This window comes from Charadrius vociferus, unplaced genomic scaffold (assembly GCF_000708025.1).
Source record: "Charadrius vociferus isolate BGI_N301 unplaced genomic scaffold, ASM70802v2 scaffold1416, whole genome shotgun sequence".
In the NCBI taxonomy this organism is placed as follows: Eukaryota; Metazoa; Chordata; class Aves; order Charadriiformes; family Charadriidae; genus Charadrius; species Charadrius vociferus.
Genome location: NW_009648904.1, coordinates 4,215 through 30,937, shown reverse-complemented (window position 1 = coordinate 30,937; position 26,723 = coordinate 4,215). Strand labels below are relative to the sequence as shown.

The 26,723-nt window shown below is 41.9% G+C and overlaps 1 protein-coding gene across 1 annotated transcript; it reads left to right on the top strand.

Moving 5' to 3' along the window:
• Positions 1-1,024: 1,024 nt before the first annotated feature.
• Positions 1,025-25,100, top strand: PTBP1 (polypyrimidine tract binding protein 1). The gene is made up of 14 exons (XM_009887213.1): positions 1,025-1,287; positions 12,995-13,070; positions 14,061-14,233; positions 15,285-15,431; positions 16,682-16,852; positions 17,628-17,738; positions 18,117-18,291; positions 18,902-18,979; positions 20,264-20,412; positions 23,112-23,145; positions 23,645-23,737; positions 24,112-24,328; positions 24,587-24,664; positions 24,857-25,100. The coding sequence occupies exons 2-14, from the start codon at positions 13,046-13,048 to the stop codon at positions 24,987-24,989; spliced, it is 1,584 nt and encodes a 527-aa protein (XP_009885515.1). The 5' UTR covers positions 1,025-1,287; positions 12,995-13,045; the 3' UTR covers positions 24,990-25,100.
• The last annotated feature ends 1,623 nt before the right edge of the window (positions 25,101-26,723 follow it).

The window sequence follows — 26,723 nt, the reverse complement described above, 5'->3', positions numbered from 1 at the left end:
CTGCCTTCTGCTTCTCTGCCATGTTTCCTTAAAGTTGCTGCAGGTCTGTTAGGCAGCTGCTTTCGGATCCTTTACTCTGAAATTATGGTGAGCTATTTGAAAGGTAGGAGTTGAAACAGGCAACGCTGCATATATGTCAATCTGAAATGACCATTTCTGCTCTCAGTTTTATGTTGCTGCTTTACAGTGGTTTGGGGTTTAAAAAAAAAAAGTAGTCTTCAGTGCAAGGGTATAACAATTCATTAGAATGTCTTGAGTGCTCCCACAAGAGTAACATGTAGGTACTGTAGTACTCTGGAAGATTACTCAGGTACAACGTGCCGACGCGTAGACAAGTCATTCTGATTCCATCAGTGAAAGAAGCTGCTCTGAGTAGATGTGTGTTGTGGTACATAGTGGTCCCTGCTGACGAGAGCTAGCGTGAGCTGCTTCAGGTACAGCTAACGCTACTTTTCATGCTGGTTAATCAGGAAGTCTCATTTTAGGAAGTTTAAGCATATGTGGTAGAGTTTAGTAACTTTTTTTACTTCAGATCTGTGTTAGGGAAAAAATACTATTTGTTTTCCAAAACAGAAAAGAATGGCTAGAGGCATGTTGTGTACAGGTGTACCCCCGTCTGGGAGCTGCCCGGACCTCTTCCCTGCTCTTTCTCCTTGCACACTGCTGTTCTGGCGGGGTCTGTCTGGCTCCAGGGGTGTTGGCGTGGCTGGAGGGGGGCTGCTGGCACAGAATCTGTGGTGTGCTGCCTCTCTGGAGCAACTGGAGCTCTAGCCTTCCTACTCTTCACCGTTGACTTGATAATTTTGCTAGAGAGTCTCCTTACAGCCTAGCAGAGGTTACTTTGAATATAAAGTTGTTAAGAAACGCAGAAGTGAATATTGGTGATGGAGTTGACTCTTGACACTTTTGCTCTTGGTTTAGTTGGAGATGGTGTTCGAATCGCATCACTTTCCCGTGAGGATTGCTAGGCTGTGTTAACTGGGGTTTTTTTTTCATCTTAGGTCCCCCGTGGTACCTTTGCAAAAAGAGCAAGCTCCACTGTAGGAAGTGGAAGAGCTGCGGTTCTCTAACACTGCTGGGTCTTGGGTCTCCACCATCACCATCTAATAATTTTTCTTTGTATAAACTGTCCTTGGCTCACTTGCAAAGACAACTGTGCACTTTGACTTGCTTTTTTCTTACTACTGTAAACTATGCTGGATATTTGTGGCAAACCTATCTAACTTTTTTAATCCTTTTCTTTCTTTTTTCTACAGCATTGTCCAAGATATAACAGTTGGTACAAAGGTAGGCACTTCTCACTTTTTCTCTCTTTTTACACTGCTCAGCATCTGACCTAGTTTTAGCCTCACCAAATGTAGATCTTCAGCTTTAAAGGGTTATTTCTGGTACCATGTAAATTGGTTTTAACCAGAAGGTAATTTAGTTTCATGTGCATTTAAAAGTTTTATTATGGCTCAGCATTTAGCTCTTGGCATTTGGACATTGGTTATCGCCTGTCAGAAAAGAACTTTATTGCATTTAGAAACAGCCCTTTCCCCTACTAAAACGTCGAGCCACGCTTGTTTGTGTACTAGACAATGCTTCTCAATGGAGAAATTGGTCCTTTCTTTTTTGAGAATTCTATTTCCTTTGTTAATGTGAATTCCTGTTCAGTTACATATCAAAAAATCCTTCTGCCACAAAAAATCGGGTGTTTGGCAGTTGATTTTTATCTCTTGCAAGTACAGTAAATATGACCTTTACCCTTCTAGTCTCAGGTTTTGAAAGTGCAGACTTAGCCCTGAAACTCAAAGTGCTGACAGGAGCCTCCTTATCTGCTCTGCGTGGTAGTAGGCTGTTGTGTTCACGGGATAAAAGCTCATTCCTGTGAAATGTTAAACCGGAACGTGCAGGGTAGACTGGCCCTCCTTCATGTATTAAAGGGTTTTCATTTTACTTCGAGAACATTGTAGCTAATGCTGTGGGATCAGGATTACAGTAAGTTCAGACCTGCGAGTTCTTTTTATTAGATACTATGTGTGTGAATGTTGGCCCTTAAAGTAGTAATCTGACAGCTTTTTTTAATGGCCCGAATTGTGTGTTGTTAGCGTCTTCATTATTAACGAAGAAGTAGAGTTGCATGTGGCAACTTGAAGAGGCTGGTGAAGTGATGCAGTGTGCGATAAGACTAATTTGAAGTAGAGCCGAGTATGTGCTGTGAGCTTTGTTAGGTCTGCAGAAGTGAAGGAGGAGCCTTAGAGAGTTTGCTCCTAGACGGCAAATAGTTTTTCATATTGGAAGTACAAAATCAGATGTGGCTGCTGTTAGCGTAGGCATGTTCGTTAGTGCTTTAGGGTTTCTGAGAAGCATTGACACCTGAAGAGGCCCTGTTTAATGGCTGCAGGGGAAAGGATATTCTACCTTTCCCTTGTCTGAGCGTCTGAAGTTTGAATTAATTGTGGTGCTACGATAGTGTCTGGTTCTGGTTGACAACGCTGTCTGCTGCAAGGAGTTCAGTTTGCCATGGGGGGAGGAGGAAAGGCTTCAGCCGGGACAGTAAGGTTGGTTACCAATCCATAGCCATTATGAAAGGTGGACTAAGTCATCCCTTGACCGTGGTAGAGCGGTTTGATACAACGTCTAGTAATCCGATTAATCTAGGTAAAAGTCCTCTTGGTTGGTTTTAACAATGTGTAATTTGCAGCTTTAGGTTTCTGCAGCTTTAAGAAGTAGTTTTACATAACTGAACTTGACCAGGAAGCTTCTGAAACTGTAATTGTAGTCCTCAGTGAATCTTGAAAAGCTTCAGGATGTGGTATTGCATGCCTCATCACTCCCATCTGTGGGGGTGATTTCAGTCCCTAGTGCAGTACAGTCAGATGTCTAAAACGAGGACTGGGAGGAATCCCATCCAGGCGCTTTCACTCCTGGTACAGAGCAGAACTGTAACCGCGATTGTGCCTGTTGTACAGTGGGGTAGGGAGTGGTGGGGCAAAACCCTGCATCAAAAATGAGATCTCTTGTCAAGTCAGACGAGGCAGGTTTTGAGAAAGTTGAATCAAAATTGAAAGATTGGCAGAAGCAAAAAGGAAAGTTGAATCATCTCGATAAAGGTAAGTTTTAAAGTTGTTTTCAACATAGTCATGTAATGTGATTCTCTTTAAATAAAACATTGAATATGCCAGTGTAGATCATGTAGTAGAAGTACATTCTCTAATGTTATGGTGTAACATGTTACGTATGTGATGGATTTGCTTAGGTGAGTTAGAATCCTGTTTGTGCACAGCTAGGAACAAAGCGAAGGCTTCTCTTACGCATGCATCTTCTACGTGGCTGTGTGCAGGTCAGCTGCCTCCAGACAGTTTCCCAATACTCTGCTGCTTCTGTACTACTTAAGATCCTCTGGCTGCAGGATTCTTGTGTGGAGAGAGGTACAGGCATCTCTGTTTCAAAAAGCTGTGTGATCAAATCCTGTATTAATTGCTTCTTGAAAATACTTACCTCTGTGGTAAGTGTAAAACCTCATTGGCTGCAGCTTTTCTGAAATTTTGGTGTTGCTTTTGTGTGTTGCTTCCATTTCAATCTACCTTCCTTTGGTTTGCCAATAAGTAGTTTGAAGGGACTGCAGAATGTTTCTTTAATATCACACAAGTGTTTGTGTTGTCTTTGCTGAAATAACTAAAGTGAGAGAGCTCTGTCCATCCATCGACATTTGTTTGATCCTTGAGGCATCACTGAAATGACTTCAAGGATTAACTGGTGTCTGCCCCCCCATCCCCCTTCAGAAGCAGATGTTCTTTGTAATTACTTGATAACATGAAATAATGCTGTGGAACTGTAATTTTTTGATCTACTGACTTTAGCAAACATATTCATAGAAACGAGATTCAGGTGGAGGTTAAACAACTTTGTTAGTGTCTGGTTCTGAAAGCTATGCTCACAAGAGAGCTTGCTCGCTGATCTTCTAAATTAGACATGAAAATTTGAGCTGGAAAACTGCTTTTAATCTGAGATGTAAACTTACTAATTCTTGCCGTGTATGTAGGAGGTAGGAACAGTATTGCATTTAGTTTAAGGTATTTGAAGATTACAGTCTCCAGAAGTGGTCAGCTCATGTCACACTTGAGGCAGTATGTTACTGAGACACCAGTAGACCTTTTCAATGTTATGTTATTGACTGGAATGTCCCAAAGTTGGAGAATTCTTGGAGAAGTAGAAGTGCCTGTAACTCAAAAAATGCTGCTGAGGAAATCGGTGATAACTGACAGTGGCCTCTTGGTTGTGTTGCTGCTCCAAGTGTTGCTGGTTGCCAAGTCCAACTGTGAAATTGAGGACTTTGTGAAAGTATGTATCAGCTTGCTCTACTTTATTGTTTTAAAAGGCAGGGTGCTGGCACTTCTTTTGGATGTTCTCAATCCTTAACTTATATATTAAGGGTATTCACACCCACTTCTATTAATTGTTCTGAGGTCCTCGTTATATTTAGGTTCTGTAACTTAAGAAGTCCCCAGGTGTTCTCATGGGTTACTACTTGAGCACTGTGCTGCCTGATGGTCTTGTTTTTAATCAGGATGGTAATTGTAGTAGCCATTCCTGGGCTTCACGTTAGCCCAGTCTGCAGACTCTACAGTTTAAAGTGTGTGAATTTGTTTAGGAAGCTCATTACAATTCTGGTATGGGGCTCTTGATGCACAGCCTTCTGGAATGTCCTGCAGATTAGGAACACATGATTTAAGACTTATTTCTTCCCATAATTTCACTGCAGTCTGCAAAGGAAGGAAGTATGGCCTTAAGATGGAGGCACTGTTTGAACTGTAAGGTACTGTGCCTGACCCCTGCAGTTGCCTTTTCTAAGTAATTTGATCGAGATCAGTCTCTGTATCTCCTTTCCCTTTCTTTAATTTGCCTAGATATCACTCTCCCTTTAGGCTGTAATGGTCTCTGAGCAGGACTGACTTACTAGAAAGAGTATGAACTCTGATAGGTCATTATTCTTTAAGTAAAGTTGTGATTCAGTGGTTGAAAAAGTCTCAGAATAGTTTAGGTGCTGAATAATCTTGTAGTTTCTCAGTGAAGTTGGGCTTTTTTTTTTTTGAAAGGTGATGCTTCCAGGAAAAAAAAGGTACACTTCTGTGGCATTTGAGAAGTTAATTTTTAAAACAGGGTTTGCTAGAGTGTGATACAGGCTGACTGCATAGAAGTGATTTGTGATCAAGCCAGGATCTTTGCCATGGGAACAGTAATTATGGCTTCAGGCAGCAGGCCAAGAATGTTGTGAGGAAATTCCAGTCCCCTCCTATGGCTTTAGTTAGAGGCTGCAACAGGCTGGCTCTTGTGGCCTCTGTAACAGGCATGATCACACATGTAAGCCACATGTCGGTAGCAAGGTCCATGGGTGTCTTTTGGCGAGCGTCATGTCAGCTGGATTTGGTACATAGCTTGATCTTATCTGTGTTAGTGTTGTATGCAGCTTTGACGCACCTGTATCTTCAGTTTATGGGTAATTGTCCTTCACGGGGCAGTTGGTGAGCCCTCTGGTTGGGTTGTGAAAGCTGTTTAATTCTGTATTATGTTTAACAGGAATTTAAGATACTGGTTGAAGAACGGATGCTGGGCAAGATTGCTACCACAGGCTTATCACTATTAGATCTGTTCAAAGCAGTTCCTCTGTCACATCTAAACCAGTTTTTATGTGGAAACTAGCTTAAATGACTTGCACTTGGAAAGGAAACAAGATGAAAATGAAGTTGTGTGAGACTTTCTAGCAAATGATCAGTTAATTAAATGGTTGCAGGAAATCTCCTGGTTTAACCTCAGGCCTACATTGCCCTCAGTTTGTGAGGATTTAAAAAAATAGCAAAATATGTAACACATGAATTTGTTCAACTTTCTTTTTAATCCCACAAGTGTAGGGATGGACTGTGGTCTGAGTCACTGACATCTGTTTCAGGTATTGTCAAATGAGAAAATGTAGATGTGCTGGTGCCACATTTGTCATCCCACACTAGAAGAGGAGTAAGCATTACTTAGTTTGCAGTTCTCTGTGGTTCTACTATAGCTGTCTTTCCAGCTTCATAGGAAGACTTGTTGAATACTGTGCTTAGTTCAGCAAGTGTGTTTTGGTAATCCCAATGTAATGATTGCTCGGTGTTTGCCAAAGCAGACCGTAGTTATTACACAACTGCAATTTAGATGAGATTGAATTAGCGTGGAGTTCCTTCTCGACTTGCGTGTTCAATTTGCTGTTTTACAGATTTGGGCACAAAATGTTCTTTCACAGGTTCCATTTTCCTGAAGTGACTCATCCGGCAGTATTTCTTTCTGATAGTGTGTATATTAAGCTTTACCAAGGACCTGTGTGCTCCACCGCAAGGATTTAAAAAGCTCAAGGCCGACTACTAGTTAAGTTTCAACTTGGGAACAGTGTGCCATAAAGCTTGGGTGTGTGCTACCCTACAGAGCCAGAATGACTGCATTACTGCAGTACTTGGAGTTTAGGAATTTTGGGCTATTGAAAATGGCCACACCTTTTATTTGCTCAAAGGGCAGGTTTGTTTCACAGGGTGTCTCCATAGTAGCAAAGAAAGAAGGAAAGTCAGGGAGGGGCTGGGGAGATGAGTGGGTTGAGGATCCGGCTTCGCTCTGCCGCCAGCGTGTGCTTGAGCTCGTAATGCATCTTATTGCAAAATCGCGTTGTGTGAGCAATGGCTTTAATGTAGTGCTGAAGCTTCTAGTGTCTTTCAGGAACTCAAAAATCTATGTGTATGCTATAGAAATGGTACCAGCTCTCGTGGCAGTACATATGGTAGGAAGACTTTCCTAAGCACTGAATTCTTTGCAGTGCTCTGACCAACTAACCTGGTTTCGAAGATGCTAAAAATGTGTGTGTGTATCCAGTATGCCATTGTGAATCTTAGTGGGCAGTTTACCACGCTGGCTCTTTTGTAAAGGCATTAGACTAAATCTTGTCCAGACAAGAGTGAGGTTATAACAATATTAAAACCCTCCAGTGGTGGATGACGTGTGTTTGCTGGCCCCAGTGGAACAGAGCATGTTTAAAAAAACCAAAAAGTATGAACTCCAAGCCTGCCAGATAGGCCAATGCCTCTACCACTGTATCAATGTGATGTGCTAACTGCTGGGTTGGGTTTAAGTTGATAAATGACATAGAGGTTCTGTATTTGAGTCGGTACACTAAAATTAGCCGTCCCAACTTCCCGACTTTACTAGGTCTGAAGGGGGACACAGTTGTATTGTGTGTTCATCAGAGATGTTTCACCAAAAAGTTGACTCACGCTTTCTGCTTGTGACCCAATTTGGAATGTTTCTTTTCGCAGGGCCGTACCTTTAAATGGCTGAAGAGCGTTGGAGGCAGGAGGGGGGAAGGGGCAGGGGGTAGAGTAAGGGAGCCTTGCTGGAAGTGAGTCTTCTGTGGGAGACAAGGAAAACTGGCATCATTCTTCCTCGTAGTTTAAATTTAGTTCCGTTCCTGGCTCTTGAATCTCTCAGCAGAAAATGTTGGAATGTAACATGAGTGTGAATGATGATGTCATCAGACTGGATTTCTCTTATTAGTTTCTTCACAAAGTGGTTTGAGCTGTGAACTGAAGTATCAAAGCACATTCTTCCATTCCTCTGGGATTGAACTCATACAGAGCCCTTGAAGCGTACTTCAGAGGTGCTCAATTCTTTTTGTGCTCCAAGAAATTTTTTGCTGCTTTTATCAGAGCAAAGGGTTTATGTGAGCTTCTCAATGATTTGTATGGCATTTTCTGTGTAAAATATTATGGTGGTCTTTTACTGGGTTCAAAATCTCTTTACAAATATAGGGAAGGTGGAGCAGAGGAAAGATGCTTGCGTGCTCTAGCCAGGAGAGTTTCGAGACTTCTGACAGAGGTTTTCTCGCTGAACTTAAGAAAAGCAGACCAAGGACTTCTAACAGTACAGATTTTTTTCTTGGTTTGTTTTCAGAGGGGGTTTTCCAGGTGCAGCTTTGTTACCTGCTTTGCTTTTTGTGTGTTGGCTGATGGCCTGTATGCCTCCCAAATCTGTCTTTTTCCCGCAGGAGGAGGAGGAGGGATATCGTTATCCTTGGTCCGTGTGAAAATGGTTACTGCACTGCAAGGTGCTCCATAGCTGAAGGCAGAGGATTTCCTCAGGAAATCTTTTCTTTCGTAGATCTGTGGCTGGCTGGCCTTTCTGGTCCTTGTCCTCTTCCTTCCCCTGTGCCCTTTCTGCCATCGCTTTCGTTTTGCTTTCTGCCTGTGACACTTCTGTGTTCTGAAAGGTGATTGTTACCATGTACTATCTATCACCTGTGTATGTCTTGAAATTATTATCTTTATGGTTGTTCAGTTTGTATTTGTTTCTAGCCTTTTGCACAGGCAGAATGTGGTTGATTTATTGTAATCCATTTATAATAAGTGACTGGATCTTAAGTAGATAAAGGATTATATAGGGCAGCTGAGAATTTCTGTAGGACTTCTAGGTGTGCTGGTAGGAGCTGAGACAGTCTCTGGCTTCATTCCAAACTGTGGTGAAGTTCAGGTAAAATCCTAGTGAAAATGAGACAATTCATAGTTTTCACGTGAATTAGCAGTTGGTTTTTAAGCTGTGAAAGCCTAGACTAATTCAAAATTCTTAGAAATTATTTAAAACTTTAAAGGGGGAAAAAGCTTAAAGTTTGGGGGCTGGTCAAAAAAGCTGACTTAAAATGTGAAATATTAGAATTCTACCTTGCGTCAGACTTCGTTTCTCTAATTCAGAAAAGGGGACTAAGGAAGTATTGATAGCAAGACCACACGAAGCATGGGTGTTTTATTAAATTAATGCAGCTTGAGCAGGAGACCTTTTGCAGTGAGGAGTGTTGTGGACAAAAGGAGGCTGCTGTCATAGAAACGCTCCCAGGCAGTGTTATACCTGGTGGTAGTGTGCCGGTGATCTTGGCGGCAGAAACAGCCTTACCCTGCTCTAGGTGCGTTCTGGCAGTGTAACTCCAAAAGCTGTGTTTGTGTCCTCTAAACAGGAAGAGGAGATTTGTTAGTTCAAATGAAGAATTTTTTGTAGAGCGCTGTTACTGCTAGCACACTGTTGCTCCTGTTAATCTCGTCATGAAAATACCAGCTGCAAAAGAATTGGCTAAACAGAAATGTCAATGTAAATTAATGCCTCTTGTGAGCAGGGATGTGAACTTCAGAATCTGAAGAACTGTGTCTCGAATGAAGCTGCGCAGCTGAGCCTTCCCATGGTAGTTGAAGAAGAAGGGTAGAAGAGTAGTGTCATGGGCTGATGTTGGCGAGCAGCCGAGCACCCACACGGCCATTTGCTCGCCTCCTCCCCTTTCCTAGGTTTGCATAGCTTTAAACTTACATTAAATAATATAATACTTCAGAATCCATAGATTTTGTGCTGTCTTTTCCAATAATCCCAAATACCCGATGGATACATTGTTGGTGAGAAACTCTTCTGAACCTTTTAAACAACCAGGCTCCCTTTGGTTCCTCTGGCTCTACTGAATTGGGATGCTTGGTATGGAGCGTTTGAATTTATAGCACAGTTTTCAAGCTTATTCACAGACTATAGGATGTACAGAAAGAAAAGACATTAGAGCCTGGAAGGAGATGGTGCAGGTCACTGCGAGCACAAAAGACAGACGATTGATCCAGGCTCCTGCTGCAGTTCCCAATACCGAGTGCGGATTAGCAGAGCGCGTGTTTTCAGTTTGCCTCAGGTTAGGTCATTCCAAAAAGCAACCGTCAATACAGATTTCTTGTGGTTATCTGAGATCTGCTCCAACAGTAACAGAGGGAGAGCAAACGCTGATGCACAGCGTAGCCGATGTGGTGTCCCCGTGTGGGAGGAAGCCGGCCAGCGCCGTCTGTGCCCTGCGAGGACGGCAGCACCACGTAGCCCCGTCCACACTGGGTGTGCTCCTCAGGTTTGCACTGCAAAGCTGTTCTTTTAAAGGGACTCTGCAGAATAATTTTGATATAACTGTACAGTACTATGTGTATATATATCCACACTGTCTGTAAACCTTCTTGTGTAGGGACAAAACCTTGGAATAATTGTAGTTTTCCAACTGCTGCAGTTTTCCCTCTTGGTTTGCATGTACCTCCAGCTGGGAAGCTTACAAATTGACTGCTGCTTCTTTTGATGTCGAACAATCATCCCCCTCTGCCTCCTGGCTCTGGTCACAGCGGGCAGCGTAGACCGTCTCCAAGATAAGAGGGGAGTGGATTTGAAATTGCTCTTTCATTAAAGAAACATCGACATGTGGAAACCAGCAGCAATGAACATTCCTTGTCAAAGTGCCCTGCAAGTAAATTTTCAAATATGTGAGAAAATGTTTATTTTAAACAAACCATTAGGAAAGTTAAAGTCGGGGAATTTAAATTCTTTCCATAATAGTATAAATGTTTGTTTTTCCAGTTTATAGTTTCCTAGTGTTGCCTCCATGAGAGCCAAATATGTGGCTTGTTCTCCTGGTGTTTCCATGATGGATTGCAAGGGCTGCCTGAGTCTGCTTGCACAGACGCACTGATTCATACTGGGAGTGCTAGAGTTCTGTATGTTCAGAAGTTCACAAGTTTTCATTTAAGGGCATCTTTTAAGAAGCTCAAGGCCTGTTAGGGGCTGATGCGGGGGGTTTCATGAGGCCAGTAAACACTTGTGTGCATTGGTAGGGCTTTTGTTTGCTGCTGGGTGGTTCTTGTAGATAGCTGCCAGCTGTATCGCCGGCCCCAGAAGGTAAAGCCGTACCTGTGGTGTTCACAGCAGTTTGTGCACAATAGCGGTTTTACAGTGCGCTGGTGTGGTTTTTGCCTTGGGAATTACGCATTAATTTGAGTCATCAAAAGGATGGGATCACAGTCTAATAGCCTCCCAGACTAGCTTGCCTCTCACTGTACTCAGGAATCCAAGTGCTAATTAGAACAGCTGTTGAAAGGCCTATGCCTAATGACTACACCCTGTTAGAAGAAGGAGACCTTGCTGGGTGCCCGTCGCCTTTGTGGAACCTGGTCAGTGCTTGCAGGTGACCAGCAGCAGCTCATGAGCCGTGGTTTTGGAACCTGGCCTAATTTCTCATGTTCAGGACATCAAAGTCCTTGAGCCTGTCTTTGAAGAGCTAGCAGTGAGTAGTCAAACAAGAAATTCAAGATTTGAGGGGGAAAGGAAAAAAAAAAAAAATCAAGACCTGTGTCTGTAATTCGGTGTTCTGGGGCTCCCGTGTGACCTACTTTTCCAGCCGGTTTGCTGGGGAAGCGAGAGGAGAGCTTTTGTTGTCGCACAGATACGGTTTCTGCAGGTGCCACCAGAGATAGGGCATGGTGGAAGGTAGAGTTTCTGGTAGCCACAGTGTGAAGCGGGGTATGTTTCCATGGAGGTGGGTGGGAGTTAGCCACAGCAGGGATGAGCTCTGTTCTTTTTTTCTGACGATGAAAGCCTTTTATTGTGGCATTTCTGTGTAAGAGTAACATAGAAAATTATGAGAAAGTGTTTTTATATGTTAGATTTATATTATATGTGCTCACAATTTACAATGGGATTGGAGGTCTTCTATGTAACTTGTTTGAAATTAACCCGTCCTGATTTTAAGCTGTATTATGTATATAAGTACAGATTGTGCTAAGAAGTAATTTGTAGTCTTGTTTGCTTTTGTCTTAGTAGTGCTTTTCATACCTCATACCGGGGTCAGACTAGTCTTGGTCAGTTGAGGTAGTTTGGGTGCCTTTACAGGGAATGTTGTAATGAACTGAAACGTATGCATTGCATACAGTAACCTGTTCACAGACCTGTGAAGTGTCAGTCCTGCAATTCAGTCACTTTGTGCGAATAGGGGAATTACACCGCAGCTGCTAAAGAGCCTAGGATAAATGCATTTCTGTAATTCCGCAATACCAGTTTGTTTAGTGTAATTCTGGGAGGAATTTGTTTTAGAATTTTTTTATCAAATGTTTTCTTCCTCCATAGAGTTGAAATGCACAGTGCTACGGTTAGGAAAAATCAAAATCAAGATGTTGGGGTACTCACAGCTTTTTGGTTTTGCAAGTAGCCATGTTGACTTTAATGTAGAACAACTCCTAGTGCACAAGGCAGTAGAGGATGGGATTATAAAGGGTTTTGTACCTGTGGTACTTGGGTTTCTCTGCTTCAGGAAGCTAGCCCATCTTTTGGCTTAAACGTGCTTACTGAGACTGTATGGTACTGTTGTCCTACAAGTTGTTGCTGCTGTTCTGGGGATCGTGGCTAGAAAACAACAGACCAGTGATCAGATTACTCTGTACTAGAATCCAAATTATTATGTCAACCAATTTCTGCTGTAAAATTTGAAAAGTAGCTTTTTGATAGTAGCTTTACTTTGTTCCTCATTTACCCTTTTTTGGTGTGGGGAGGGGAAGAGATACATTTCTTGCAGGTCTTAATTTCTCCAACTTGCACCTTCTGCTTGTAACTGGAAAATACACATCTTTGGTTCATAATTGCCAAATCATACACTAACAGTTTTGGCCAGTTTCTGATAACTTGTCTTTTGCTTAAGACTTCCTCACTCCTGATAACCTGCAGTAAAATAATCTGCATCCTCTTGAATGCCAGGAGGCCTGTCTGTTCTGATGTTCTAGCTACAGTATTGTTCTAGCTTAACCTAAAAGAATGAAAATCTTGTCCCATACCAGTAGTCTGAAATCTGTTTTGCTAGATACAATACGAAAATGTGAATATCAGTGCAGAACACTGCATTTAGTGGCTTCAGACAATTCAGCAATGCTTCATCTCCTAAGATTCCTAATGCTTAGCTGAAAAGAGATATTGGATAGTGCTACTCAATTACTAAATTGGATCTTACTTATATTTAATTTATGGTGGAGGTGAGGTTCACTGCCCACTGAATTTTCACTTACGCTTCTGTTCAGCTTCTCTACGCCTTAATCTCAATTGTTCTGCTTTAGGAGTACCTGAATAGAATTTAGTAAAAATGCTGTCAGTTTACCTTTCGTCTTTTCTTTTCCAGCGGGGATCTGACGAGCTTTTCTCTACTTGTGTTACTAACGGACCCTTTATCATGAGCAGCAACTCTTCTTCTGCAGGTAATAACTGCCTATAAAAGAGAATAGCAATTGATACGTATTGCAGTACTGTGAGGGGATCTGTTTTTTCCCCACTTAGTCTTAATTTTAAAATCTCTGTGGTTTTAGTACTTATTAGGCCTTTTCAGACAGTGCTGAATAATAATAAACTTCTGCCCTATACCCATACAAGGTCAGTAGACTGGATAAAAATTTTGCAGAACAGTCGCTAAAATGATTTTACAGAATTAGAATATGCAGGTTTTGCTGTAAACTGTTAGACTTAAAGCACAATTGAATTTCATGTAGGATTATTTTGGCTGTGTAGTAGTTTGCTGCTGTTTGGGAGTCTTACACCATCTAGAGGTTAGCAATCCCGCCGGAGACAGTATCCTTGGGTGCGCAGTCCAGACCTTTGCCCTCTCTGCTTGCCAGGGCCTTGAGTTGCCTTACTTTGAGCTAGCGACCATTGTCTTTGAGTCCCTTCATGTTCTGCCTGTGGCCTCCCTGCCAGACTGTATCGGCTCCTGTCTTTGGTGGTGTGCTGATGACAGTCTTTGCCACATGTACAATCTGATCTAAAATTACATTTTGGTTCATGGTTGTTTTAATACCGCTTGCTTTAAGATGCCCCCTTCAAACTGCTTCCTTGCCAAGAATACCAATCAGAGCGAAAAGGCGTAAAGCAGCAGTCTAGAATTGGTGGCTCAGTCCCACACAAAGTAGAAATGTGGGTGGGTGGGTGTGTACTGTAAACAAGCTGTAAAGTGGCCACTGGAGAGTTGATTCCATTGCAGTGGCATTCAGCTATGTCACTTGCATAGTGTAATTTGGAAAAAAAAAAAGAGTAAAACCATGTGTCTTCAGACTCTAGTTAAATTAGACTATTGAATTTCTTTGTAATAGAGAGTAATAACTGGATGGGGATCACAAATTGTATGTCAGAAGCTGTAAGTGTGTGCATATTCTTTCAAACCCACTCTAATAAGCAGTAACTCTTGCTTTTTACAGCTAATGGAAACGACAGCAAAAAATTCAAAGGCGATAGTAGAAGTGCTGGGGTCCCATCCCGAGTAATCCACGTCCGGAAACTCCCCAGTGACGTCACGGAGGCAGAGGTCATTTCTTTGGGCTTACCTTTTGGCAAGGTCACCAATCTTCTAATGTTGAAAGGAAAAAATCAGGTATTGTCTCCGTAATTGAAAGCAGAGATTAAGTCAAAGGCTTGATGAGTTTGTCATCAGTAAACCAGATCCAAGTTGTTTAAACAACTGTCATGCATTAGGAGTCAATAACTTCTGCATACTATTATTTTACTTTTCCATGATTATCCCATGAGCCGTAGAAAATACTATTTTCAGAGTGTACAAGGAGCTAAGTCCATAATTACAGGTTGCCACTTATAATTAGCATTATGCCTGGTTTTTAAATTACAGACCAGGTAAGTTACTTGGACAGCAGTGACACGAGTTGGCCTTTTTCACTCAAGATGGCTTGACAGTTGAGTAACCACCAGTGTAACTTTGCATATTAAGGACACCTTTACTGATACAATAAATTAGCTGGGTAAAGCTGAAACACTCTTGGGTAATGCAGAAGGTGTGCACTAATTTGGTAACTAAAATTGTCTTACAAATTAAGGAGTAAAAAAGCAAGCCAACTTTAATCATCGCTTAAAATACTATGTCTTTAAACTTAATTATGAAAATGTGCCTCTGATATATTGCGTGGTGTGATTATATGTAAGTACTTAACGTAGTGATGTGCTACAATCCCTTACATTTTTGTTTTGAAGTAAAGACGACCATAAAGATACAGAACAGTGAGTGGGCTTACTGCCCTGTAGAGAAGTATGGAAAGTCACTTAATATGATAAGTGTTAAAGAGTCTGGATTATTGCTGTATTCTTGTGTTCTTGCAGATGCTTCTGTCACTGTCAGTTTCTTAAATATATGTAGCATGGAGATCTTAGGATGAGAATGAAACATTATGTGTTTTAAGTAAGCCTGGACAACGAAGATCCTCATTTGTTCTACATACAGTTGGTTCTTAAATGATTCTGTGTATAAAAACTTGCATGTAAATGCAGCTGTGAAGATCAAACACAGTTACAAATTCAGCTGGAAGTTCCGCCTAAGGTTATCAATCACATAATGCTGTTGTCAAATATTAATGCTGTCGGCCAGCGTGAGCCGCTTTGATAATGTGTCCATGTTGGGTTTGACTTCTGTGCAGGCTTTCATAGAAATGAATACGGAGGAGACAGCCAACACCATGGTAAACTACTACACCACAGTCACTCCAGTCCTTCGAAGCCAGCCCATCTATATTCAGTTCTCCAACCACAAGGAGCTTAAGACAGACAACTCTCCAAACCAAGCAGTTAGTTTTTGTTCTTCACGCTGTCATGCTGGTGGGAGGGACAGGCAGTTCTCAGCTGCTGTTGTGATTTGTGCTGCTGGTGTAGGCCTGGGAGGGTTTTGAGATTTGGTTTAACTATCAAAGTGCTAAACAGAGCCTACTAGCTTCTAGCTGATGGGATGAGAACTCCCGTAATAGCTTTTATCCAAAGCTTCAGCAGACTGGTAAATGAGCTGCTGAAACTGCCTTAATGTCAGGAGAAGAAAATGCATAGTGAATATGAGATCATGAGAAGTGGTGTTTCAGCGTTCTTCAGTTAGAAACAGTAACTGAATACCTATCTAAATGCTTGATTAACATCTAGTGCTTTAGGATGTTCGTTTCTAATATTTGAAAGATTTATATAAAATGAAGCTCTGATGGGGCAAAACTTGTCTGCAGTAGAGTGCAGTCCGTGGCTGGTGAGTGCTAGCTCTGAGGCAGGCAGCACTTGAACACAGCAGTTCCTAAGGCTTTGTCTGGGCTGTCTGGAGTTTCTGTGCAAGGATTGCTCTGCATAGGGTAAAAAGTTCCCTTTTTTGGCTCAGCTGCTCTTGGCAGTCTTTCAGGGTGGGAGCACTGGAAAGAAGTTCAAGTTACTTGTGCCTCCTTATCGGGGTGGCTGCCGAGTCCATCCAGTTTGCCTCCTCTCACCTTTCAGGCTGACTTTCATCAGGATCAGAGCATCTAATGCTGTGCAGATGAAATGCTGCTATTGGGTGCATCTAACAAAGCCAGAATCTGATGCACGACAGTGAGCACATCAGAGTGTTATATGCGAGGGGGATTCTACAGGAAAACTCCAAGTCGGTTTTCACTCCTGGATCCCTATAGCAGATGTGCATTAATCTTTCAATCTTGTCAGCTTCTGTAGTATTCTGGAGGTGGTATATCACCCCAGCAGAGCCTCGCTTTTCTTTTTTCTAAACGATGGAATAATTTTGCTGCAACATCAGATGCTGAGCAAGGTTCTAGCAGTAGCATAAGTACTTCATATTTTATTTAGTTTGTATATTTGCATTGTTTCTGCTGATTGGTGGGGTCTGTATAGGCAGTCCATGTTTCGAATGTGCTGAAGTCATTGCATCCCCAGCCTTGGGAGCAGTAAATTGCTTTCTGTTCTGCTAACTGTTGAGTTCTGCTAGTAGTTTGCAGATAGGAAGCTCAAGAAAAGCTGAATGTGTATTTCTGCAAGCAGGAGTGTCAGTCTAACATAATGTTTGGTTCTGCAGCGTGCCCAAGCAGCTCTGCAAGCAGTGAATTCTGTTCAGTCGGGAAACCTAGCGCTGTCAGCCTCTGCTGCAGCAGTAGATGCAGGAATGGCGATGGCTGGCCAGAGCCCTGTCCTGAGGATCATTGTTGAGAATCTCTTCTATCCTGTCACTCTAGATGTTCTGCATCAGGTAAAACATGTTGCCACAACTTCTTCAAGACTGTCCTGGAGGAAGGGGCAGCAACAAATAGTGAATTGTTGTTTGCAATGTCTGTGTTCTACAGCATGTGTTTTTATCTGTATAATTCCAGTTCTGAACATAGCTGTCAAAATTCTGCTTTCTGCAGACCCTGACACCTACTCAAGATTCTTTTATTCTTGGTCCAAATCTGGCCAGGCTTGAATTTCCAGAGAGTTGATTGCTGGTCCATTTTAGTCAGATTACAGTATGGTACAGTGCAAGGGACAAACATTTGTTTTCAAGACAGTTCTTCAAGTTCTGTTTAGGGTTTAGCAGAGTTAGCTGCTACGTGTCCCTGTGCGAGGGTAGGGGGAAGCAGATGCAGTGTCCGTGAGTCATTTAGGCAGTAGTCTATTTGGAAAGTTCCTGCTGTCATCTGTGGTTGCTTAAGTTAATCCTCATGCTTAAAATGCAAGCTTGACTGCATTTAAGAATCCCTGAAATTCTTGGAAGGTTCTGGTTTGTGAAGGTGTGTGTAAACCTTCCTGTGTAAGAACTCAAACAAACAAAAACTTTATTAAGGGGGCAGTTCAGTCACTCTGTTTTTCTAGTCTGATGCCATGATGCAAGTTGAGCAACACCCACACTGGAGTGTAAAACCAGAAGTTTCTAAGTTGAAAAGCTAACGATGCGAAGGGATAACTTGTGTTGTTTCTTCTAATACTAACTATGAAATTAACTTACTGGAAATGAGATAACAGTATATGCAAACATTATCTTGCAGATTTTTTCCAAATTTGGTACAGTCTTGAAAATAATTACATTCACGAAGAACAACCAATTTCAGGCCCTGTTACAATATGCTGACCCAGTGAGTGCTCAGCATGCCAAACTGGTGAGTAGTACGCTTGTGGTGCTAAACACCTGAATTATTTTAACTTTTAGGCTTGCTTTGGTTCATCTAGGATTGATGTTGAAATGAGCATTTTGGAGCATTCGGTTGGTCATAGTAGGTGTACGTGCGTGTTGCCCCCATGGCAGATGGCACGGGCGAGCGGGAGGGAATTTCCCCACCAAGAGCAGCGCGGCTAACTTGGGAGAATACCGAGAGGGGTCAAATGGAGCGGTGCTTTCTCCACACAAAGCAAGATACCTGCTCCATCTGAAGGTCCACACTGGTACCTGGGGTGATGTAACGCTTTCTCTTCAGAGATTTGTTGCTGTGATCTTGGTACAAATGCATCTTGGATGAGAATGGTTTGTTTCCTTGCAGTCTCTAGATGGACAGAATATCTACAATGCCTGTTGTACGCTGCGCATAGACTTCTCAAAGCTCACGAGTCTCAATGTAAAGTACAATAACGATAAGAGCAGAGATTATACACGACCAGACCTACCTTCTGGGGATAACCAGCCCTCTCTTGATCAGACAATGGCAGCTGCTTTTGGTGAGAATTCTTGAAGTGGGAGCGGGACAAAAATAACTCTGTGTGTCAGCTGGAAAAGGGAGGGGAGGGGATGTAATTCTAGTGTATTTGGGCATACAAAATTTTGGAATACAGTGTGACTAAAGAGGAAAATTTGAGAACCACTGAATCAGACTAGTGCAAAATACTAGTAGGAACATATGGATGTGGGTGCATGCTGCTGCTTTGGCAGCTCTTCATTTGGGTGAGGACTGTTGAAGGTTTTCCAGCTGTCTGTGCTTCTAGTGCCATCTGCTGTTTTGCCTACAGTGTGGACTCGGGGATAGTTTGGGGTGTTTAACCTATACTTTGAAAACTGTGTTGTGGTTAAACAGTTACTGGAGGTACTGGCTTGTGTTTTGGTCAACAGCTGTACTCTAATAGCTGTTTTGGAACAGCAGAGCTAGAGGAGGAATAGTTCTTGTGAATTCTTAAAGTTCAGTGTTACGGGCATTTTTTTAATTACTCTTTATGTCTTAAGGTTTAGCTTTCCACTAAACGCTTATGCTGAGGGACAGATCAAGACATTCCAGCTAAGTCTAGAGTTGTCTTGCTGTTGAGTGTCTCTGTATAACGTGTTTGTCTTTCCCAGGTGCCCCAGGTATAATCTCCGCTTCTCCATATGCAGGAGCTGGCTTTCCTCCTACCTTTGCAATTCCTCAGGCTGCAGGTACTGTATTTCGTAAGTTGAAATTTTATATAGGTTTTCTGTTGCTGAAGTGTCTTGATGTTTTAAAGCTAAGTAGTGATGTTTTTGTTGGGGTTGGAATGATGTTTCAGTACATAATCTCAACTAGGAATGCAGGTGTGCAGCTGTAGCACCTTGGCTAGGCAGTGTCCCAGTGGCAAGGGGAAAATAGGAGTAGCAGGGTGGGAGAGACAGTAAAGGCAACATTTAAAATAATGGGGGGAGATAGGGGAGGAGGTCACTCTTTCTATCTTGAATTTCCTTGTGTGGTTGCACAGGTTGGGAACTCAGTTTGACTGCTGTAGAGGTAGTCAAAAGCAAGGAATCTTCGTCCATCTTTTTCCTAAATAAAATTTTGAGTAAAGTTACTATTTAAACATGAACGTAATTACATACAGTGTTACAGTTGCACTGTGAAGCTTAAGGCTCATATTGCAGGTAGCAAATTATTGCTACTTACAGAAGTAGCCAAGTGTCTGAAATGAAAAACTTAAATTTTAGGTGCTAAATACACTCATTGGAGTGCTAGACTAAACAGTTTTTGCTTTGTTTTTTCATAGCATACCAAGCTATGTTGACTTTCTTGTAACTTGATGGAATTTCCTTGCTTATGACAAACAAGCACAGATCAAACTGTTGAACCATTAATGTTTTGTTACTATCCTGTCCTGTTGGGGAAACACAGTGCCACTGTGGGAAGTAAGCTAATTGATCACTAGCAATTGTGTCTTAAACTCTAAAGCTCTTCACTCCGGAGGGCTAATACAGCGAGGTGCCACTGCTCCTGTGAGCAACCTAGAAATGCCTATGAGCAAAACTTTAGTGTTTCTCCATTTGAGAAGAGGTTAGCTGATGGTAGCGTGCCGTGTCTGTTACATGCATGGTTAAAGAACAAAGCGTTTTTGGCATGCACTGGTTGGAAGGACCCTTACAAATGCACTGTTTGTGATACCTTTCCTGTACCAACAGAGCTGAGGCTTTGTGCTGATTCTGCTTCTTGTGAAACATGCAAAATATTGTAGTCAACAAGACGGTGCTGAGAGGCACCTGTTAAGCACCAGGCACTGCAAGAGCAAATACTGTGAGGAATTACATTTCCTGCAGCACCAGAATTGGAGGCTCCTGTTGCTCTTAGAATATACGGTCACTGTGTTTTGAATGTACTTGCATGCTACAGAGGGTGTGCTGTTCTCCCTTCTGGTGCAGCAAATACACTAGAGTACATGCTGTTAATTTCTTTACTGGTTAATATTCTTTAATTTCCAGGCCTGTCAGTTCCAAATGTTCATGGAGCACTAGCTCCTTTGGCTATCCCATCAGCAGCAGCTGCAGCGGCTGCAGCAGGACGGATTGCCATTCCCGGCCTCGCTGGGGCAGGGAACTCCGTTCTGCTGGTTAGCAATCTGAATCCTGAGGTTAGTGGAGTCCTAACTTTACTTTTCTCTCCTTCCTGTTACCTCTGCTTTCACTTTCTGAACACAGATTGTGCTGAAACTCATTGAAAGTGAAATCCTACTGTATCCTAAAGGAAACGGCAAAACTAGAAAAGCAGATGATGTGCTCTGCCAGCTCTAAAACTCAAAGCAGATCAGTACTCTAGTTGCTGAAGGGAAATGAGAAAGTCCGTCTCAGATTAAAGCCTTGCTCTTCTTTGGTTCAAAGCCAAGGATGCTGCCTGCCTGCTCTTGTCCCATAAAGACTACAATGCTTGTCCATTGCTCCCTCTTTTATTTGGAGTCTCCCTGCCATTCCACAGAATAGTGTCATCTGGGTCACAGAATAGTCACGTCCATTCTTTCTTTTCTGTAGCATGTTCTAGTTTTTAATACATTAATTCAGAACTACAGAGAGAGTTCGTTCTGACCTTTGCTCTTTCTGTGTAGTGTCTGGACCCCTGCCAGCTTGACTTGTACCTGTGCAGTATTTCCTCTGCCATGTGCTTGCACATCTTCCCTTTCCAAGATTCCTGGAAGTTTTTTCTTAGCTAAACCCCTTAACAGCTCACAGTTTACATTTTCAATTCTACTTAACTTAGTGAGTTGAAATATGTGGGTTTCTATAAAAATAAAGCAAGTAATATTAAAACAAAAATCTTCCTTAATGAAAGACAGCATCGTAAGAGAATTTGATACGGGTATCTTGGATTTTTCTTCAATCAGCTTTTGGCTCTTTGTTGGACCGAAAGTGTAGAATCTTCCAGTGTGTGCAGTAGAGTATGATGAGTCTCTACTGAAAAACACTTGAACTGGTGGGACTGTGCACATGAGTTAATACTACTTTGCAAAGCTATAAAACTTACCAACGATGTCAGAGTAACCACAAAACCTCTTTTGCATCAAAGGGGAAGCCTGGATGTGATAAATGATCAAAATATTTAACTCTTGATTAGATGAACCAATTGAATCAGTATTTCAGACTACTCTTTTTATCTGTCATTACTGTTTTCTCCAGGGCATGAAATAATGGCAGGGACTGTGATACAGCTTTGGTTTGGATGAGTTGCTCTTCCTACCTAGGAACTCCTCTGCCACTCCACGAACTGTCATCTCTGGCTGAGTCCCGTGACTTGCTGTTCAAATAAGTCTTAAGCCTTAAGAGCTGGCATCGTAACTCTTGACCAGTGTAATACTGTCAAGTGCGCGTTTCTTGGGATGACTTTGCATTGTCTGGGTGGCAGTGACAGGACAAAGGACTGTGCTGTACCTCTGTTCCATTTGCATGTGTTCACAGCTCTGAGCAGTGTCGGGGCGGTGCGCACAGTTCTTGCTTAAGTAGGAGCAAGCAGTTATTTCATGCCTTGTATTTTTTGATGAGCTCTTCACTATCCATCCAGCTTGTCTTTGGGCTAGAGAGACTTTGATACTTGTACTGAAGCTGTGAACTAACAGACCTGAAACTTTTTCCATTGCCTGTATAATCAGTGTTGTAGAAACTTACCTGTGCCACAAGCAGTTAGTTAAGAGACAGTATTTCTCTGGAGTGACTACTCTGCAATAACATATAAGGCTTTTTTCCGAATCGGAATCGTGGAAACTGAAATTACTCTGTTTTTCCTTTCCATGAGTGGAAGAAGTCTGCGTGTCTCAGCCTGCGTTGGCTTTTACTTTGAATGCAGACTCTCGTCTGTGTGCAAAGGTAGTGTTGCTGCTGGGAGCGGCGATGCTTTTCCTTCCTTTCTGGCTAAGTCATGGCAGTTTTGGAGGTCCACATGGTGAGGTCAGGCCACGGAGGTAGAAGGGAATGGACCTCTGTTGCAAATGAGGTACCAAATTCCTGTATACCAAGCGCTTCTAGTGGACCTTGAGGTTTTTGTAGCAGTACAGCTGCTCATCCAGATAATCTTTTGCTTTAAAGGCAGTGATTGGTATCTAAATTGGACTTTCCTTGTTTTGTTACAGCTAAGTAAGCAATATGGATTGCTTCCAGTAGTCACTGGTCCTAAAGCAGCAAATACAGCTGTGTTTGTGACTTGATCCATGAAGTGATGTCTTCTAAGAAGCACTTGTAATCAGAGACGATGTTTTTGTCACATTTTAGGGAATACAGTTGCAATTTAACTCAATATTAAAGCCTGTAGAAGTCGCTCTGTTGTGATACTGTCTCTTACTTCTTTGTATATCTTAAGTAAAAATGCCTTTTCTTTATCATTGTGTTCCACTAGGTAAAACCTATTAACTGTTTCTGTAAACAAGTTATTGTATGTAGAATTCTATAAATCTGACTGATGGAACACTACATATTTCCTTATGTATTTACTGACCTGTGTTTTTTGCTACTTTTTTCTTTTCTCCCCATCCCTGAATTTTTTTTCTTCCCCTGATCCGGAATTTCTTTGCCAACTGACTGCACGGTACTTCTGCTTCCTGTTGTTGCTTGAAACAAAAAATAAAAACATTCCCCTTCCAAAAAAAAAAAAAAACCCTGCTCTTCGGAAACCAACCTGCCCTTCAATATTAACCATCTTGAAAACTTCATCATCCATCAACCAATTTCGCCATTTCCTGCGGGGACTCTGCCCTTCCTCGTTGTGGACGATTTGTGCAACCTCGCTCTCCCCTTCGATTCCTTACCTCTTCCCTGTCCCTCCGCTGCCTTGCTCTGCTGTTCTCTAAAGAGAGTTACACCCCAATGCCTCTTTATTCTTTTCGGTATGTTATTATTCACACTTTTTATTACCTTGTTTTTCATTTATTTGAGATTACTTTTTTGATACTTCAAAAATGTACAGTTTGCAGTTTGCCATTTTTTGAATGCGTAATTTCATTTTTACATTGTTTACTTAGTTTGCTATTTAATTTAGTTTGCCTTTATTTTATGTTCAGTTATGCATGGTTTATTGCTTTGCATGTCTTTTATATGAGTTTTAAATTGTGGTAGCATGCTAAATTGTCCAGTCTTCTGGCAGTAAGATTTTTTTGCTTTTTTGCTGAAACCCAGTATCTTTTCTTTAATGTATTGTTCCATTATTATTCTGCTATATAAGGATTTTCCTTAATTAGAGCAGAATAAGTAACCATGGTTGGAATGAGATCAGTTCTGGTTGTGAATGAATGTTTTTGCTGTTGGATTGATTAGCTAATGTTAAGTTGAATGAGACTTCATTTTTTCCCCTACCTAAGACTGTTCTTGTTTCCTCACTTTTTGAAGGAGTCTATGGTGATGTGCAGAGGGTGAAGATTTTATTTAATAAGAAAGAGAATGCCCTAGTTCAGATGGCTGATGGGAACCAGGCCCAGCTTGGTAAGCAAGCTTAAAAGTATGAGACACTTAGCAGTAAGAGACCTAATGGGTAGTTAAAGCTTTAATATCAGTACTTGCTTCTCTTCCAAAAAATGACCCAAAAGCTGAATGCCTCCGTGCACTTACTTACTTGCCTGCATCTGCAGTGTGGATTTGGGGCAGCTCCGGGGAAGGTATGGTTTGTTTGCGCAAGATAATCTAGAGGGAAAATAGAAGAAGCGATACAGCAAGGCAGAGTGACAGTGCCTGTCACGCCGTTCCTGCAGGATGTGGCATCTGCGTAGGGAAGAACTCGAATGAAATTCTAGCTTTGTACATGTCTGAACAAAACTGTGAAATGCCACAGTTGTCAGCGCTGTCTTTAACCGTTGCAGCCATGAGCCATTTAAATGGTCAGAAGCTCCACGGGAAGCCGATCCGTATAACATTGTCCAAGCATCAGACGGTACAGCTTCCCCGCGAGGGACAGGAGGACCAAGGTCTGACCAAGGACTATGGAAATTCTCCTCTACATCGTTTCAAGAAACCGGGCTCCAAAAACTTCCAAAACATCTTTCCCCCTTCTGCTACTCTTCATCTGTCCAATATTCCGTAAGTATCTGCATGGAGGGTTCCTATATGGCCGAGTATAAAAATGTTTTGCAAATTTAGGGTGAGAGTAAATCCGGTCAGCTCTTCGCTGCTAGCAGGAGGGCAGCTTGCCCACCTTCCTGTTGTTCCTCATGGCCTTTCCAGTCCACGAAGCGACTAGTAGAGACTAGTAGAGAAGAGACTCTGATGAGGAATTGTCTTTTAGAGATTAATTTAGTCTGTCAATGTACATTTGACTGCAAAAACTATTTGTTTCAGACCTTCAATAACTGAAGAAGACCTTAAGATGTTATTTTCAAGCAATGGTGGGATGGTCAAAGGATTCAAATTCTTCCAGTAAGTGTTTTCTCTTGCGTCCTGTCCTTACGCTGGGCTTTTCAGTACGAGAAGGGTAGAAGTACATTGCAATTACCCAGGTAGTTAATTTTCTGCTGGCCTTGTTGAGTGCTAGGTAAGAAAACTTGCCCTGAGTTAGGGAAACTCTGCACCTGGTCGTACTGAATGTGACTACAACTTGTGTCTTGTCAGGAAGGACCGTAAAATGGCTCTGATCCAGATGGGCTCTGTGGAAGAAGCCATTCAATCGCTCATTGACCTCCATAATCATGACCTGGGTGAGAATCATCACCTGCGTGTGTCCTTCTCGAAGTCCACCATTTAAAGCTTTGGAAGGCGTGAGACAAAATGGACTTGACTTAAAACCTCTTGGGTTCAGCCTTGGCCTTAAAAGGCTGAACGCTAGGGTTTCAACTTCCATCATTCCAGAAAAAAAGCCACTTTAAAAATGCAGCTGAAGTGACCTTAAAAGACCAGAGATTTTATTTTTTTAAAGAGAAATCAGTTTACCGGTTTTTAAAAAAAAAAAAAATTAAATCTAATTCATATTGCTAACCTTGCGGTGATGGGTAACAATCTTGACTGTTCAAATAAAAATCACAAGTTGAAGTTTACACTTTGGAACCTGCTCTGGGAAATTCCCCTCCCCTCCTGCTCCTTCTCCCCCAAAAGGCAGATCCTAACAAGTTTATCAGGTTTCACATTGATGCCTTTTTTATTTTCTTTACCCATCCATGCCTTGAAAGACCTAAAACCACTGTGTAAATTCACTTTAGCGCCTTTGAGTCAGGATTTTGCAAAATGCATGGTGTATAGGAGCTCCCAACTCGCCCAGCACAAAAATTAAGTTGCATTGATCCTACCTTAACTGTGCATCTGCTGTCCTGTGCCTTAAACCTTTTACTTCTTTGGGGAAAACATCTGAACTGCAGGGAGTGGATGGGAGAGGTGAGGGGAGTGAGCGAGCTCCGGCTCACTGATCAGCGTGTTGTAGAGAAGGACAAGTGAAGCTGGCAAAGTGGATAAAGAAAATATTGGGCTTTGACTCTTCAGGCAGTTGTATCCCACTGTCCGTGAAATGTCTCAATCTGCATAGTATCATGTGTCTTCATGCCACTTCCCAATCTGCTTGTGGTTTATCGCCATCTGCAAACCGTCAAGTGGGAGTTACTTAAGATCCTTTGTCCGTAACATTCAGACCAAGCGGAACGGTCTGGGTGGGGAAGCGTTCCCGAGACCAAACGACATTCCATTGTCAATAGTGAGTCAAGAGGCTCTGCCCTGGGCAGGAGCAGCGATCAGGATACGAGATTAACCACTGTTGGACACTTGTGAAGACGAATCATTAAGAGTTTGTCGAAATTGTGTGTGTGTATATATATATATCTAAATACTTGGCTAGGATTTGAAGAATTATTGGATATCCCACACTTAGAAAGGTGTTCATGTGAGTCACCTTCGTGCCCCTAATTTGAGATTAACCAGACCAATGTAGCTCTGCCATCATTCTTATAGCATGTCTTCAGCATTTGAGCTTTTTGTTTTAATTCTTGTATTATACTTTTTGATGCCGTTGCTGTCATCTGTGCCTAGCAATATTTCCAGTTGACCAAATATCCTAATCTCTTTATATGCAAAAGAAATAGTTTAAGTACCTTTTTATAGAATGATAAGATGGTATAAACATAATCTAAATTTACTCCTTTGTGGTATTACCCTTGTATACTGTACTTTCTTTTTTTTTTTTTTTTGGTAATTGAAACTGTAGGGCAGGAATTTAGTTATCAGGCTGAGGTCATGACTGAGGGTGAGTAATGTAATGAAATCGATAAAACATGTTAAGCAAAGCAGATTTTTAAAGCAAAGCGTTGGAGAAAACGAGCACAAATAGCTTGTGAATTTAAGTAAAAGGACCCAGGCTAAAGTTTTTACCTTTTTAACCTATAAGTCCAGATCTTTTTAAGTTATAGGAAGGGAATTTATTAAAAGTAGAATGCAGCAGATTGTTTTTTCCCAATGATACAACCTTTTTTTTTTTTTTCCTGGCTTACAACTCCTT

Excerpts from the sequence above, each read along its gene's own strand:
- PTBP1 (XM_009887213.1), top strand. The coding sequence starts at position 13,046 with ATGAGCAGCAACTCTTCTTCTGCAG. Across the intron at positions 20,413-23,111 it reads TTAGCAATCTGAATCCTGAG|AGAGTTACACCCCAATGCCT; the intron begins GTTAGTGGAGTC and ends TGTTCTCTAAAG. Across the intron at positions 23,738-24,111 it reads TGGGAACCAGGCCCAGCTTG|CCATGAGCCATTTAAATGGT; the intron begins GTAAGCAAGCTT and ends TAACCGTTGCAG.